The sequence below is a fragment of the Ailuropoda melanoleuca genome, chromosome 8 (genome assembly GCF_002007445.2).
Source record: "Ailuropoda melanoleuca isolate Jingjing chromosome 8, ASM200744v2, whole genome shotgun sequence".
NCBI classification, from domain to species: domain Eukaryota; kingdom Metazoa; phylum Chordata; class Mammalia; order Carnivora; family Ursidae; genus Ailuropoda; species Ailuropoda melanoleuca.
Genome location: NC_048225.1, coordinates 5,345,915 through 5,361,944, shown reverse-complemented (window position 1 = coordinate 5,361,944; position 16,030 = coordinate 5,345,915). Strand labels below are relative to the sequence as shown.

General features: G+C 39.3%; 1 protein-coding gene across 2 annotated transcripts in view; it reads left to right on the top strand.

The window, feature by feature from the left end:
- Window positions 1-15,512, top strand: part of LOC100480887 (protein NPAT) — a 61,914-nt gene extending 46,402 nt beyond the window's left edge. For both annotated transcript variants that reach the window (XM_002929159.4, XM_034665700.1), the window contains 8 exons: window positions 2,264-2,360; window positions 3,001-3,129; window positions 5,289-6,959; window positions 8,238-8,353; window positions 8,429-8,537; window positions 11,283-11,343; window positions 11,447-12,605; window positions 13,887-15,512. In XM_002929159.4, the coding sequence (XP_002929205.1) occupies window positions 2,264-2,360; window positions 3,001-3,129; window positions 5,289-6,959; window positions 8,238-8,353; window positions 8,429-8,537; window positions 11,283-11,343; window positions 11,447-12,605; window positions 13,887-13,964 (3,420 nt within the window). In that variant the 3' untranslated portion in view covers window positions 13,965-15,512. The remainder of the gene's footprint in view (window positions 1-2,263; window positions 2,361-3,000; window positions 3,130-5,288; window positions 6,960-8,237; window positions 8,354-8,428; window positions 8,538-11,282; window positions 11,344-11,446; window positions 12,606-13,886) is intronic.
- Window positions 15,513-16,030: the final 518 nt, after the last annotated feature.

The following is a 16,030-nucleotide window of genomic DNA, read 5'->3' as shown; positions in this document are numbered from 1 at the left end:
TGGGAAGGGTTTTTGTTTTGTTTTGGAGGGTTTTTTGTTTTTCTTTTGTGTGTGTGGTGTTTTTTTTTAGGGGGTTTTTTGTTCTTGGTTTTTGGTTTTTGGGGTTTTTTTTTTGAGAGACAGCAAGCGAGTGGCGGGGGCAGGGGGGGAGATAGAAGGAAATTGAGAATACAGTACCAAGCAGGCTCCATGCTCAGTGCAGAACCTAATGCAGGGCTGAATCCCATAACCCAAGATCAGCACCTGAGCTGAAATCAAGAGTCGGATGCTCAACCAGCTGAGCCACCCAGGAGCCCTTGAATGGTTGTTTTAAAGCATGTTCAGTATCATTCTGTTTAAATCATATTGACTGCCCAAAAAGTTGAAATGTCCAGTAAACAGGGAAATATATTCAGTTCAGTAATAAATATAAATTAAGAGAACAGATTACTTTTATTTAATAGGCTGATGATGCTTAAAAATTGATGCTACCCACTATTGGTAAGAGCTTGCACATTGTTACACAGAACAGGAATTCTTAGCACTTCTGTGGAAGGCTACTTGGTAGAGTTCGCAAAATTTTAAATACATATATCCTTTGACTGACACTTATCAGTGGATTCAGTAATTCCACTGGTAAGAATTTACCACAAAAAAAACCAACAGATGCCTGTATAAAGATTTTCATTGTGGTATTATCTACCATAGCTGAAAATTAGAAAAAACTCTAATGTCCAGTAGTGGGAATTGGTTTAATTGTGGCATAGTTAGCAAACAAAAAGCCTGTTACAAAGAGGTCGATTTCTTTTAAATAGTGGATTAAACGTTTAGTGTTGTACCTTATTATTAAGAGACAGTATAGGGAAATTTTTAAAACCCACAAGAATGAAGAAGAGGACAGAAAACTTTTGGAAGTCAAAATGGACAAGTGGTCATTGACTTTGGAGATCCATTGCTCTAAGCCAGTAAAGGCAAAGCTCAGGAAAAAAAAAAAAAAACACTTTACAACATAGAAATCCCAAAGGCTCAGTACCAGTAGCTCTGAAAGCAAATGTAGAGACAGCTACAAGCAGGAGATAGGGTGTAGAATTTAGGAAGTTGTTAGTTAACCTCTGAATCTTGTCCGCATTTACACTGTGTCCAGAAACAATGTTGTCAGTCATATACTTACCCAGCAAAACGTCTAACTTGCTCAAAAGAAAAAAAAAACTAAAAATACAGATGGTCCTGTAAAATAATTTTGCTGTGTCGATGGTAATTAATTGACAAGCTCCCTCCATTAGCAAAGAGTTTTCAGGGAGCTTTTGGCATGCTACTTTTAAATGCGAACAGACAAGGGGCCCCTGAGTGGCTCAGTCGGTTAAGCGGCTGCCTTCAGTTCAGGTCATGATCCCAGGGTCCTGGGATCGAGTGCTGCGTCAGGCTCCTTGCTCAACGGGGAGCCTGCTTCTCCCTCTGCCTGAAGCTTCCCTTGCTTGTGCTCACTCTCCCCCCCCACCCGCCCAGCCGACAAATAAATAAAATCTTAAAAAAAAAATAAAAGTGAATAGAAGAGCAAGGATTGTGCAACATTTGAAGAAAGCATTTAATATTAAGAGACCAAAGCAGATAGATAAAAGGGGCAAGATTTATATAGAAGTCACCCAAACTAATGGGAAAATAGACCAGATTTGTGGTTACCAGAGACAGGGCGTGGGGGGTGGGATTGGATGAAGGTGGTCAAAAATACAAACTTCTAGGTAAAAGATAAGTAAGTACTGAGCTGTAATGTACAACATGATGACTAGTTAACACTGCTGTATGTTATATTTGAAACTTGTTAAGAGAATAGGTCCTAAGAGTTCTCACAAGGAAAAATAATTTTTTTTCTTGTTTTTGTATCCGAGATAACGGATGTTAACTAAACTTACTATGGTCATCATTTCACAGCATCTGTAGGTTAAGGCATTACACTGCACACTGTAAACTTAGTGCTGGATGTCAAGTTTAAAAAAAGAACAGTTATAGTGTGACTACTTAAGTTGTACACACACACATAACTATAGTTCCTATGTTCATTTTATTTTAATGTTTGGGAATATAATCTCCAAAGCAGTCAACTCTAGGAAGTGGAATTAGGAAACATTCAGTGTCTGCTTTCTCGTGTTGTTTTTGTTTCAAGTGACCCTAGTGTTAGAAGAAATTTTCGTGGAGGGAAATAATTATTCATAAAAATGAGAGCTATCAGATGCCCTCTAATTATTTACTAACTATATACTAATTGGGATCACTTTTTTTTTTGCAGAATGAAATCCATATGTCTGAGGAAGCTATACAGGATATATTGGAACAAACAGAATCAGACCCAGCATTTCAGGCACTCTTCGATCTCTTTGACTATGGTAAGTAGACCATTTCAAGGCAAGTAGACCATTTCAAGGCAGTTGGAAGAAGAATGTTTCCGTTTCTTTGGCAATTTAACCAGACTGAAGTAACATTCTCAGAGCATCTCAAAAAATATCCTATTTTCATCAAAGCAAACATAAGGCTATGAAAAGGGGTTGAGAGTTATTTTTTTCTTAAACTGTAGCTATAAAAATGGAGAACCTTTTATATTTTTTGTGGGCATTATTGCCAGTCAACACAAATATGTTGATGTCAACTACTATACATACGTTATACTCTAAACACAATTGGATAATACTAAAGGAATACAAGAAATTGTCCATTTTCCTCAGTTTTATGATCTTGTGTAGTAGTTCTCAAAGCGTAGTCTCCAAACCAGCATACAACATTATCTGAGAACATGTTAAAAATGCAAATTCTTGGATTCTCCAGATGATTCTGATACAGGCTAAAGTTCAAGAACTGGTCTGTTGGAAAAATCTTTGTTTTTGTCAATGATATACAAGGCAACATGTTAAAAACATCCCAAAGACCGTAATTTTAACATAATATTTAACATTTGCTTGTATTAACTGATGCTTATTTTTATTTTGATCATTTAACCATTGAATCATTTCCCTCTTCCCTTTTTAACAGGTAAATCAAAGAATAATAAAAATATATCACAAGGCATTTCCAGTCAGCACCTGGAAACCAATCCCAGTGTAGTCTTAGCAGATGAAACTAATATAGCAGTTAAAGGTTCTTTTGAAACAGAACAATCTGGTAAGAATTTGGTTTTATTAGTATCTTCCATCAAAATCCTAGTATCGGTCTCAACATTTCAAAGGCAGAAAGTAATGTTTAATTTGGTAGTTGTTCAAATTGCCACATAGGGTTTGTTGTTGGTTGTTTTTCTTTCTTTTTTTTTTTAAGTTTTTTCTTTTCATTAAAAAAATCCCATCTTTTAGTGATTTGAATAAAAGCTGAATTTTTAGTACTCATTCTTTCATGATGCAATAGATTCTTGACATGCACAATTGAGTATTAATAGTGTGGTCCAGTTTGACAAAAATCTATAACATTTAACTTAATTTTTTTGTGGCAGAAATTCAGATCCCTACTACGTAACGTTAGTGTGTGGTATTCATCATTCAGCCTGGTAAGCAAGTTCAGCTGACTGCTCAGCATCCATATCTCAGTTATTTCGATGAAATTATATACTGCAGTGATAGTCTTACAGTTGGGATTTTATAAGGTTTTAGGTCATCTTCCTATGTATCTAAGTCAGTTTTTTACATTTCTGCCTTCCGTACCAATGAGGTAGCAGTGGAGTACCAATATGGCACATGATTGACCCACAGTAACTACTTATTAACTGAAGGAAGGCAGTGAATATGTCCATCTTATCTCCTATGCGTATTTGCCCGTTATTTTAATTTTGTAAAGCATAACATTTATACAGAAGTGCGCAATAAAAATGTGTATCTCATTGAATTATAGCCAAGCAAATACCCTGTATAACTATCTCCCAAATCAAAAAATAGAACATTGATCACATGATGAAAACCTTGGTTCATGCCTCTTCCCAACACTAAACCCTCTATCTCTTTTTCTCAAAGATGACTGTTATTCTTGCATCTTACACATGCTAAACTTTGTGCGTTTTTAGTATCACCTTTATCATTCTGTTAGTAACAAGTTAGGCCAAAATAATCTTTTCTGTTCTGTCTTCTTAAATGCCACTACCCCTCCAACTGCCAAAAAAAAAAACCTGATGGCTTCCAAGTTTGGCATCATGTCTTCCAAAAACTAGTTTTGGAATATCTTGGATGACATTCCCACTCTGAATCCTTTGCCTACACTGAGCCCCAATCCTCTAATTCTTCTTAAACTGGATTACAGTGTATTTTTGTATGGAAGATTATGCTTCACTTAAGCACTCTATGTGCACAGAATGAAACTCAAAATCTCATTCTCTCACAGTCTTACCACTTCACTGAAACTGATGTGGCCTGGATGTAATTTCTGCCCATCTCCCCACAGTAGGATTCAAATGTGCTCTGAACCAAAGATTATTTACCAGTGTCACATTAACAGAATCGTAGGTGACAGACATTTTTCCTGATTTTTCCCTATGTTTTTCATATTGTTATTGGTAATGTTCTTGGTCCTACACTCTGAGTGCTCTACAACACAGTATGTCAGTGCTGCGTTACTTCCTGAAACATCCTTTCTTCTTATTCCAGCGATCACAGTTCTTTTCTTTTTCAAGATCTCCTCTTACAATAGCTTCTTTATAGCACTTTGTCGCATACATTAGGCAGAAAGGGGTGCCTTTTGCTACTATACTATTACATGTTTTATTATCTCCTTCTGTGTCTGCTTCCCTTACTAGACTATCTCCCCAAGGGCAGAGACTAGGTCATCTTTGTGTCCCAGCAGTAGTCACGTGGTTGATGATCTTTAATAAGTGTGCATTGAAGATTCCAAATAGGACACCACAACATCAAATGTTGATCATACAAAATATGCTTCGCTCATTTCACCTTGAATACATCAGATAAAATAAGGTCAATAGAAATGGTACAAGTTGAAAAGTTAGCTATTTTGAAAAAAACTACACATGTGGGGCCAGTTTTTTACATACTGATAAACATTAGATGTTCTTAAACCTATATGCTTTCTCCTCCTTTGCATCATTTGTTTTCTGAGAGGTTTGAAAAACAGTTTGGCCCTTGTTTAAAAAGGCATCAGTAATTTAAGAAAAAATGTACCTGTAAGTTTTTTGATGCTCGGAAAATGTGAGATACGGCTTTTCAGACATCGGCTTACCAGCATATCAAAGATGAGTTACTTCCTTGGCAAAACAGGTTTTCTAGTAAACGTGACTCCCTCAGAAACGAGAACATACTCACCATCTCTGCCATCCTTACATTTTGCAGGTGATCCGTCTGGGCAGCCTCCCTTTTGTGCAGCCTATCAAAATGGAGACACCTCAGATGCTTTGAAGAACAGCAGCAACCATGAGGAGCTTCACCAGGAAGCCCAGGAACACTTTCCTCAGATAGGCTCTGGCATCCAGAAAAAGGCGTTTAAAACAGTTGTACCTAATGGACAGAAGTGTAACCTTGATATTACTTTTGAGTCTGTGCCTCATTTGAATGACTTTAACCAAAGAGTAAATGCTGATGCTGAATGTAATCAGCATTGTGCTGAATTATACGCTCATCAGATGCCCACTGACACTGCCATGGCAATGGAGGTTGGAAAGAATTCTCTGTTGGCGGATGCACCCCGGGAACCTCCCTTACAGCCTGATCCGTCCGGTGTACCAATACCGTCGTTCGTTTCCCTTGGTGGTGAAACTAACAGTGAAAACTTAATGCTCTCTGGAAAGAGTTCTCAGCTTTTATCCCAGAATATTACATTAACTGGAAAGACATCTAAAACAAGTCAGCTTTGTGAAAGCTCTAACAACACAGTAAGACTTAAAACTAGTCTCCCTGGTTCTAAGTCACCAGACCCTAGAGAAATGCACCAGAATAAAACTGAGATTCACGGTGTATTGCCAGCTGCAGCACAACGTGCAGACTGCCAGGATAATTCTTCACTTCAGAGTAAAATACTACCTGTGTCAGTTGAAAGTTCAGGTTTAAACGTATCCGCACAAGCAGACATTCGTCTTGAAGATTCAGTGTCTTCAGTTAAACAACGATCCGAGGATTTATCAGCAGCTGAGTTAAATCATACAGAAAAACATGAAACTCAGCCCTCCAAGTCGGAGAAAGTCACTGTCGATTCACAAGATCCTTCCTCTTTAAAAGAAGATGGAGATAGTATTTTTCTCACGTTAGGAGAAGGTGGTAACTGTGGGGAGGTTGCGCTGATTGCCCCCGAGGGTGACCCCCTGGAAGAGAAGCAGGCTCTTCCTTCAGAATCTGTGTGTTCTTCCATGGCAGAGTCTCAGCCTGAGCCCCAGAGTGCTAGCGATAGGTCTGCGGTGGACAGTTCAGCAGACATAGATGCATCTAGTATTGTCTCTCTCAAAATCATCATTAGTGACGATCCGTTTGTTTCCTCAGATACCGAACTGAACAGTGCTGTTTCTAGTATCAGTGGGGAAAACTTGCCCACTATAATACTGTCCTCTCCTGCCAAGTCTCCTGCCAAAAATGCAGATTTGGTTAAATGCCTGTCTTCAGAGGAAACTGCAGGTGCTGTCACATCTGCTGAAAGAGTAGGGGATTCAGCGCCAGTGGAACACAGCCTCTTGGCCCTCAGACCCGAGGACTGTGCCGGAAACAGCGCTGCGAATGAAGCCAGCGTCGCTTTCTCATCCGGCGTCACCCCATGTGTTTCCAAGGATGGGGGATACATACAGTTGATGCCAGCTACGAGCACGACTTTTGGCAATTCAAATAACATTCTCATAGCTACCTGTGTGACTGATCCAACAGCCTTAGGAACAACTGTCAGTCAGTCTAATGTGGTGGTGCTGCCTGGAAATTCTGCACCCGCGACTGCTCCGCCGCCACTGCCCCAGTTGCAGACGCCCCCGAGGTCAAACAGTGTGTTCGCTGTCAACCAGACTGTGTCCCCCAGCTTTTCACAAGGTAGCTTTAAGAACATATTGAAGTTCGTTTCTCTGGAATGGGATCTAATTTCTCTTACGTGTGCAGTTATTGACTAGGAGGAATTTAATCACGGATGGATAGAGTGAGAAAAGACTGAAATTTGTGATTATACTCCCTCTTTTCTCTCCCTAATTAATTCAGTCATATCTTCTTTTAAATCTGTAAGTTATGGAATTCATTGGTTTCAGTGATCCTTGAAGATGGAGCTGATACATTCATCTATATCTTTCTTTACATATTGTTTCCCAAGCTTCTTTCTCCTTTTTTTTTAAATATTTTAGGCATATAGTAAAATCTGAATAAATACACACAGTTAACTAGTAAGCCTGATGGATCTGTTTGAAGTGCTGTTTAAAATAACGTAAAAGAGGGGTCAGAGTGAGGAGAGACTGTGGGACTTCAGCGGAAGCCCAGAGAAAAGTCGTAATTAGAATGAAGGGTAGGAGTTGTCAAGTGTAGGTGAGGGAGACTTGAGATACTGAAGTGGGTGTTTGTAAAAGTGAGATCCACCTGACAGGAGCAGTTAGTATAAGGAAAAGTTTGATTTATGGGACAGGGATAAAATAGGATAGCTACAGACTATATATAGTGTTGACTTCTAAGGACCATATTACCATTGTCATTTCCCCTCATAGTTTTGACTGCTGGTACATTTCTCTGGACCCTTTTTGACCAGTACCACTGGGATGATAGATTGGCATTCTCAGCAGGTCTTGGGCCATTAACTAATTCAGTTGAGACCTAATTTTGTGGTATGATTCAAACTTGAAACCTTCACCATCACGGTTCTAATCAGTTTTACTATTGTATCTAGAAGAATCAGCATATAATTGTAATGTGATCTCCTGACTGTGAAGTCTAATGCTTAGAATATTTACCTTGACCAAATGCAATAAGATTTCTTTAATGTTCAGATTGACTTCTTGTTCCTAAAGTTTTTTAAGCACAGTAGATTCTAGGGGCGTCTGGGTGGCTCAGTCGGTTGATTAAGTGTCTGCCTTCAGCCACAATCTTGGGGTCCTGGGATCGAGCCCCGCATCGGGCTCTCCGCTCAGCAGCAATTCTGCTTCTCCCTCTCCCTCTGTGATCTCTCTCACTTTCATTCTCTTTCAAATAAATAAATAAAACCTTTAAAAAAAAAAAATAGGTTCTAAGGTAAAGGGATTATAATTTTAGAGAATTTATTTTAAATAAATGAATAGTTACTTCGGAGTCTTTTGTTTGGGAGAGAATCTTAACTGAGAATTTTTTTTTAAGGATCTGCCATCATAATTGCTTCTCCTGTCCAACCTGTGCTCCAAGGAATGGTGGGAATGATCCCTGTATCTGTGGTTGGACAGAATGGAAATACCTTTTCTGCTCCTCCTCAGCAGGTAAGCTTTCTGAACTGAAAATGGCACAGTGATGCTTTTCAAACATAGTATCATTCCTGGCTGCTTCTCTTTTAGCTCCTTCATGTGCCTTTGGCAGCACCTGTATGCGGTAGAAGTATCCCTCCAATCCCCATCCCTCCAAAATCTCAGAGGACTCCGGGACTAAGAAACAAGCCTTGTACAGGTACGTTTTTCAGTTCATGAATGTCGCTTTTATGTCTGTGTACTCATTTGTTTACAGCAGTGCCACAGTATTTTCTTTTTGAATACTTGTTTCGTTCCTAACAGGTGATTTCCAACCTTTGCTTGAAGTTGTTTTTTGTTTTTTGTTTTGTTTTCTTTTTTTAGTAATCTGAACTAAAAGGCAAATAGAACAAAACCGAGTTCAGAAAGAGACCATGTACTTATGAGAACTTGTATGTGGTGGATATAGCATCAGAAGTCACAGAGGACAGGAAGGATCGATTAATAAATTTATTGGCTATTATATATATTATAGGAAAAAAATTAGATCCCTTCCTCATACCATACACAAAGGTGAACTCCAAGATGATTAAAGACCTAAAAGTATAAAGCAATACGGTTAAACAGTAAAAGAAATGCAAGAGAATGTCTTAGTGACACAAGGATAAAGGTTTGCTTCAAAAAAATGAAAAAAAACATAATTATAAGTGGAAAAAGTATTGATAACACTGACTGCTCCAAAATTAGAGGTTTCTGTTCAACAAAATACACTATTTACAAAATAACACCAGCTCTTCACTGAGGGGTTGCATCAGACTTCTGCCTCCGACTTCTCCATCTTCGTGGATGAAAAAAATGACCATATCGTCAACCTACCCACCACTGTAGCCCTCAGAATTCTTGGACACCTTCCATCTCAGAGTCTTGATCTTCATGTCAGCTAGCCTCTCCCATAGCTTCACCTTTAATATTTCCCTTCTTACTAGCTCTGTGCAGTTTTTAAAGGCCAGTCCCAAAATACTCTCATCCCTGTACAATGACTCTGCAGCCAGTGAGGGCTCCCCTTACTCAAGTCCTCACTTTTCCCTGAACCATTTCCCTCCTGGATTCCCTTCCTTCCCCATCCAGGCTAAATCCACAATCCACCGCCTCAGCCACTCTTCCCAGGACTCGTAACACCTTCGTGTGCACATTCTTCTGTCCCCCTTGCCTTCCAGCCCTGGATCTGTCCAAACATCCCTCTCTGCCTTTGTACCTGGGCTTTTCAGCATTGCTTTAGAAGTGGGGCCGTTCACTGCCGCTTAAAAATGTCTCACCCTCACTGCCACTTAGCAGTCATTTCAGATGTCTTTCTTTCTTTCCCATTCCCCCTTCAAACTCTTCCAAACTCCCACAGCTCCTTTCCTACCTACCCAGTCCCCACCCTCCTCATTCTAGGCCAGTGATCTTCTCTCCCACCTAATTAGTAAGTAGTAAACTCTGTATTTTCTCACATTACTCCCACTTGCTGTGTACCTATTCGACTTCCTCCCATTCCTTTCTTTCTTACAGGAATAATGCTCTCGTCTTTTGTACAGTTAATGCAGTCTACCTGCATCTTCTGTCTTCTGTGTATCCTATATTTTTCTTGTTTGGAGCCTTCCCTCTCTGGCTGGAAAGTTCCTTGGGTTTGTCTCACCTGCCAACCCTTCAGTCCCAACTTCTCCTGTCTCCCATTCTTCATCCACATTATTGTCTTTTCTCATGTTTCCACTAGAACTGTTTAAACTGAGATCATTGGTGGCTCTGGACATTTTCCATAATGACCTTAGTTCGCTCTGGCACTTGACACTATTGGTGGTTTCTGGACCCACCGCTAAATTACTGCACTCCTGCCTTCTTGACTCTGCCTAACCCCCCCCAGACCTTCAAATTCTACGTGTCTCAGTCTCACTTCCTCCTCAGAGACCTCCTCTGCCTGCTTTTCTCCCCTTTGATTAATGTCACCATTCTGTCCTCTTTGACCCATCGTATCTGTGTGAACGCCCATCACTGTCTCCTAGGCCCTCGTCACCTCTTACGTGGAATATTTGCAGCCACCTAAGAATCTCTGATGGCAGTGTTCTTTCTTCTCTGGTCCCTCTTCTACACTACTGCCAGACGGACTTTGTAAAGCGTGTCTGTTTATGCCTCTTCCCTATTTAAAACTCTTAAGGATTCTCTCTGAAACTTTGTGTATAATGCACAAGGTCCTTCCTAATCTCATCTGTGCCTTCGTCTCCAGCTTGGTATGTTGCTGCTCTCCCACATGAATTCCTAAGTGCATGGAAATTAAAATATGGCTATTAAAACTCCAGAGCTGGTGTTCCGCCTGACATAGGCTTGCAAACATGAGTTAAATGGGCAAAATTTCAAAATAGGCGTAATACATTGCTTTATTTAACTTTCTGGTCCTAAGGAGTACCCTTAAGTGCCGTGTTGAACATTGTAATTCTTAGAGCCAGAGACTAGATTCATAATATTTGCCTAAAGTTGAAGCAAGTCATTTGCTCCGTATCTGTGTTTCCTCTCTAAAATGGATGAGTGACCATCTTGTTTTGTTTATAAAATTAGAAGCTGCGGGAGCACCCGGGTGACTCAGTCGGTGAAGTGTTTGCCTTCGGCTCAGGTCACAATCCCGGGATCCTGGGATCAAGCCCATCATCGGGCTCCCTGCTCAGTGGGAAGCCTGCTTCTCCCTCTGCTGCTCCCCCTGCTTGTGCTGTCTCTGTCAAATAAATAAATAAAGTCTTAAATAATGATAATAATAATTAGAAGCTGCTTTTTAAACCCAGTAGGTGAGAGTCCTTCATCTGTACATTAGCTGTCATTTACAGTTTTTCTCATGACGTGTGACACTGTGGTCTGTTCCATTTTTCTTTCAGAGTAATGTACTCTTTCTCTCAGGAATGTTTTTCTTTTCTAATTATTTCATTTATAATTCCAGGAAAGCAGGTAAATAATTTGGTGGATTCATCTAGTCATTTAGTTGGATGTCATGCACAAAGGTGAGCATAAAACTAGTTTCCATCATAGATACTTTGAATGCTCAGATTAAAAACATAAAGGATGTCTTTATGTTGCTAAAAATATTTACTTATATATTTGCAGAACTGACGTGTCTGACAAGAATATGGCCACAGATCTTGGGAAAAAATTGGAAGAAATCACAGTTCCCTTCTCATTAGAGAGTATAGTTCCAAATAGCAAACCATTTGAAAGCCACAGGCGTGTGCTCTGTTTTGACAGCACTGCTTCTCCTGTGGCAAGTACACAGGGCACGAACCATAAGATGGTGTCCCAAAACAAAGAAAGGAATGACATTTCATTTCCTAATCTTGATTCGCCCATTGTGTCCTCCACCTTAAAACCCCCTTCTAATAATGCTCTCAAAAGGGAGAGAGAGAGACCTCCTTTGCCTAAGATTTTATCTAAGTCAGAAACTGCCAATAGCCGACATACCACCATAAAAGAAACTCAGTCAGAAAAGAAAGTTTCACCAACAGAAATTGTACTTGAATCTTTCCATAAAGCAACAGCTAATAAGGAGAATGAATTATGCAGCGACATCGAAAGGCAGAAAAATCCAGAAACTTCAAAACTGTCAAACGGACAGCAAAATGGGGGTTTACGGAATGAGAAAACCATAGCTTCACTGCAAGAACTAACCAAAAAACAAGGCACATCCTCAAATAGTAAAAATGTCATTTCAGTAGGTGCAAGTGTGAAGGATGCAAAACAGGAACAAACTAAATGTGCCAGTTCTCTGATTAACCCACTAATCAAACCTACCACGGAAGTGGGGCCGGAGGGTACGTGGCAGAGCCCGGTAAATAGGCTCCCCGATAGCTCTGATGTGCCTGTCCCCCGGACATCAGGGGCAGGGGCAGGGGACAAACCTAAAGAAGAACCTAGAGACGGTATCAAGGTCCCCTGTAGTAGGCGTTTTGGTGAAGACAGTAGCACAGCCAAGGTAATGGTCCCTCCTGTCACCCCAGACTTGCCTGCCTGCAGCCCTGCCAGTGAGACTGGGAGCGAGAACAGTGTGAGCATGGCTGCCCACACGCTGATGATTCTCTCCAGAGCAGCCATCGCCAGGACCACTTCGACGACCCCCCTCAAAGACAATACGCAGCAATTCCGAGCGTCTTCCCGGAGCACCACAAAAAAGCGGAAGATTGAGGAATTAGATGAACGTGAACGAACCTCTCGGGCTTCTAATAAAAATCTTGCAAATTCATCACTCCCAATGAAAAAGAAGAAAATTAAGGCAAGTTTGAAAGTCTTAATTTCAAAACCACACCTTTGCCCTTCCTTCAGTGCTCACATTAGAGATGTCAGCATTTTTGCTGCAGCTACCTAACTGAACGCTCTGGTCAAGATCACTTTGAGTCTTGATTGGTAAAATATATTCTGTAGCAGTGTGTCTCAGCCAGTGTGGTGCTCAGAATTTGTCCAGGTGAAATGAAGCATTTGCAGAACAATTGCTAAGGTGTTGATTGATGAACCTCTTTCTTGGGGAAAGGAGGTTTTTGCTTCTTTTTGTGGTAGGACCCAAGTTTTTTGGGAGAATGACATAGTCATGAAGGATTGAGAAGCCACTGTTGTGTGTGGAATTACCAAGTAAAAAATGGCTTTGCAAGTCCTACCTCTTGGGTTTTTTTTTTTTTCCCACCTGTCCTGCCATCTCTTCCATTGGCTCTTACATTAATATGTTGGAGCAGTATAAAAGTTAAATTTACCTGTTTTTTTTTTTTTCCCTTTGGGCATGGCTATGTGCAGGAAGGCAATACACGGATAGCATTGGGAACCAAAACCCATTTTTCCTTAACCTGTTTTGTCCTTAGCCTGTTTAGCCTAAAACTGTTAGTAAATAAATTGGATAGAAAGAAAGGTGTTTAAAATGTCTTACAACAAGTTGGGTATCAGGGAAAGGTTCATGGCTTTGATGCCATGCAGGCCTGAACCCCACATCTCCTTCTTACTGGTTCTGTGATTGTGCTTAAGCCCGGAGCCTTTGGGGCTCAGCTGCATCCCTTGACATGAGGCCACCACATATCTTACCTGAAGCTGGGAGGAGTAAACGTAGCGCTCATAAGATGCCCCGGCCGCGCTCAATGTGTGGACCTGGAATGGTACCTGTTAGCTGTAGGGACGAAAGCTTCTGAGGCTTAGTATGGTTTGGGGAGAATGACCACCTTCATTGAAAGCATGGCCTGTCTTGTCTCAGCATTCACAAACTCTGAATTTGTCTAATGTCTTTCGCCCTAAACTAATGTTAAAGTACCACTGAAGTATAATTTATTAACTTTGAATTTATAAAATGTGTTGCTGCTTCTCTGTATAACTAAAATTCCAAGCAACTAAAAATTTTGGCAAATTTTAGTAGCATAGGAAGGACCTGATACAAGGTTCTAAGTGAAAGTTTTTTGGCCTTGTTTGAGTTCAATATGTTAACTTAGGTTTATTTATTCTTTTTTTTTTCTTTTCTTTCTTTTCTTTTTTTATTTCTTTTTCTTTTTTTTCTCCCCCCCCCTTTTTTTTTTGACAGAAAAAGAAGCTACCCAGTTCATTTCCAGCTGGAATGGATGTGGACAAATTTTTGTTATCATTGCATTATGATGAGTAAACATTCTGAACATAAGAGAACAGTAGCTGTTTAAACTCGTATCCCTTAAACTATGAGTGTAGGGAATGAGATACTGACAGAACCTAAAAGCATGACCTGCACTTTCCTTGTACTGAAATTTCACTTTATATCTGAATCCTGCTGTTTCTGAAGCAGCTTCCTAGTTTGTAAATAGATTTACCTGGTATATTTTTTATTTTAGAAAACCATTTGCAGAAATGTAAGTAAAGCCAATCTGCAAAACTGTATAGCTCTGACAATTACGTATTGTAAATATTGTATAAATCTTGTTGAAATAGAGGTTAAATCAATCTAGTGTTCTTACATTGTGTTTTTTGACTTCTTGTGATCCCTAACTGAGGCTTATTCATCTGGAGTAGTTTCTGGGGGGAAAATGATGCTTTTCCTTATAAAATTGCCTTCAGTGACTGTCGCACAAGACATTTAAAGACAGCCACAAAGTAGTACGGAGGCGATGACAACCTCAATTGGTGGTGGAGCAATCAGAAATGAACAATGTGGGTTTTTCCTAGAGTGAATACTTTATTAACCCTTCTTATAATTGCAGTAAAGATTATATTCCTGAAATTTTACACTTTAATGTGTTTCTCCTGGTTGTTCCAGTCTCTTTGTTTTAAAGAGAGAATTTTGTAAACCATTTTTGAGTGTTCTGATCTTTTGTTTGTAACTTTTAGGATCTTTTACAGAACTTTAATGTTTAGACTATTGAGCCATACAGACTTTATGTAGTAGTTGAGATTTCTTGGTATGTATATACTTTTTCCCATATACTGGGATTTGAAGAATTGCACTAATTCATAGAACTTCGTACATAGTAGTGACCAGTGCACATTTAATTTAAATCTTGTATTCTATGTTAAAGCTTGTGTGGAGGATTATCTTCTGGTATCCTTTTAGAAAGCCATGTCCATCATAAGATGTAAAAAGAGAAATCATAGTTTTATATTTTAACTTAGTATCTCCTAAAATGGGCTGTGTTAAGTAACTATATCTACTCTTAGATATAGTGCATTGTCTCTGTGCCCCTAAGGTGTTACAAAGAGTTACTCTCAAAAAGTCCTTAAGGAGAATGAAAGAGGTGCCTTCTCTGTATCAGACTCACACACATCAGTCAAGTGGAAAAACTGGTTTAAACCTTTAAATGAGAACAGAAATTATCATTAATATCTGACCGATTGTGCCTAGATTAAAGTATGTTCTCTTAAGTGCTTTCTGTTTGGTTAAATATCAGTATATCAAGGATTTTTTCTACAGGTGTATATGTTGTTAATTGTCATTTCCCTCAGCCTTTTTTTTTTTATACTGGGCCTTTAAAAAAACGAAATCCATCCTACTCCTATTTCTCAGTGTGGAAATCACGTCGTAATTGCTGAACCTTACTGCAGAAATATGTCTTGTTAAAAATCCTTCTGATACGGCGGTGGTCTATTCCTAAGGAACTACATATCATACACGTAATGTTTATTTAACGCAACTTGATACTGTACTACAGTTAGGTTTGAATAAATATTTTCATTAACTGCAAAAGTTTGAATTACTTTATATTGGGAGTTACTCATGTAGATACTTTCATTAAATTCCTTTGCAAGTCACTTTTTCAGAAGTTCACATAGTGTTGGAAAACAGATTTTCTTCTCATTCAATTAATATAAAATAGGTGCTAATTACTAAGAAGTCATACACAAATAAAGTTCACTTTATTCAAGATTCTTAGGCACTAGCCAGGAGCCACTCGATATGGTCCAAAAACAACTTACATACTTGAAGCTTTCATTGACGTTCAGGAGCAAAGCCATAATCCCCTTTTCACCTTAAAAGTCCAAATGTCCTGGACATAATTGTACTGTATACCCAGTAACCTGTTTTAACAGATGCCCGGGGACTGCATCTCAGGTCAGAGTATAGACACCATAAACAACTTGTGGCTACTTTTATCACTACATGTAAGGATCTACTCTTTATTTTGGACATTATTTAATGGCTAATGCCCTCAACATGTGTCAAGTCTGGGAATTTTGTAATCGAAATATTTGATTATTTTAGCT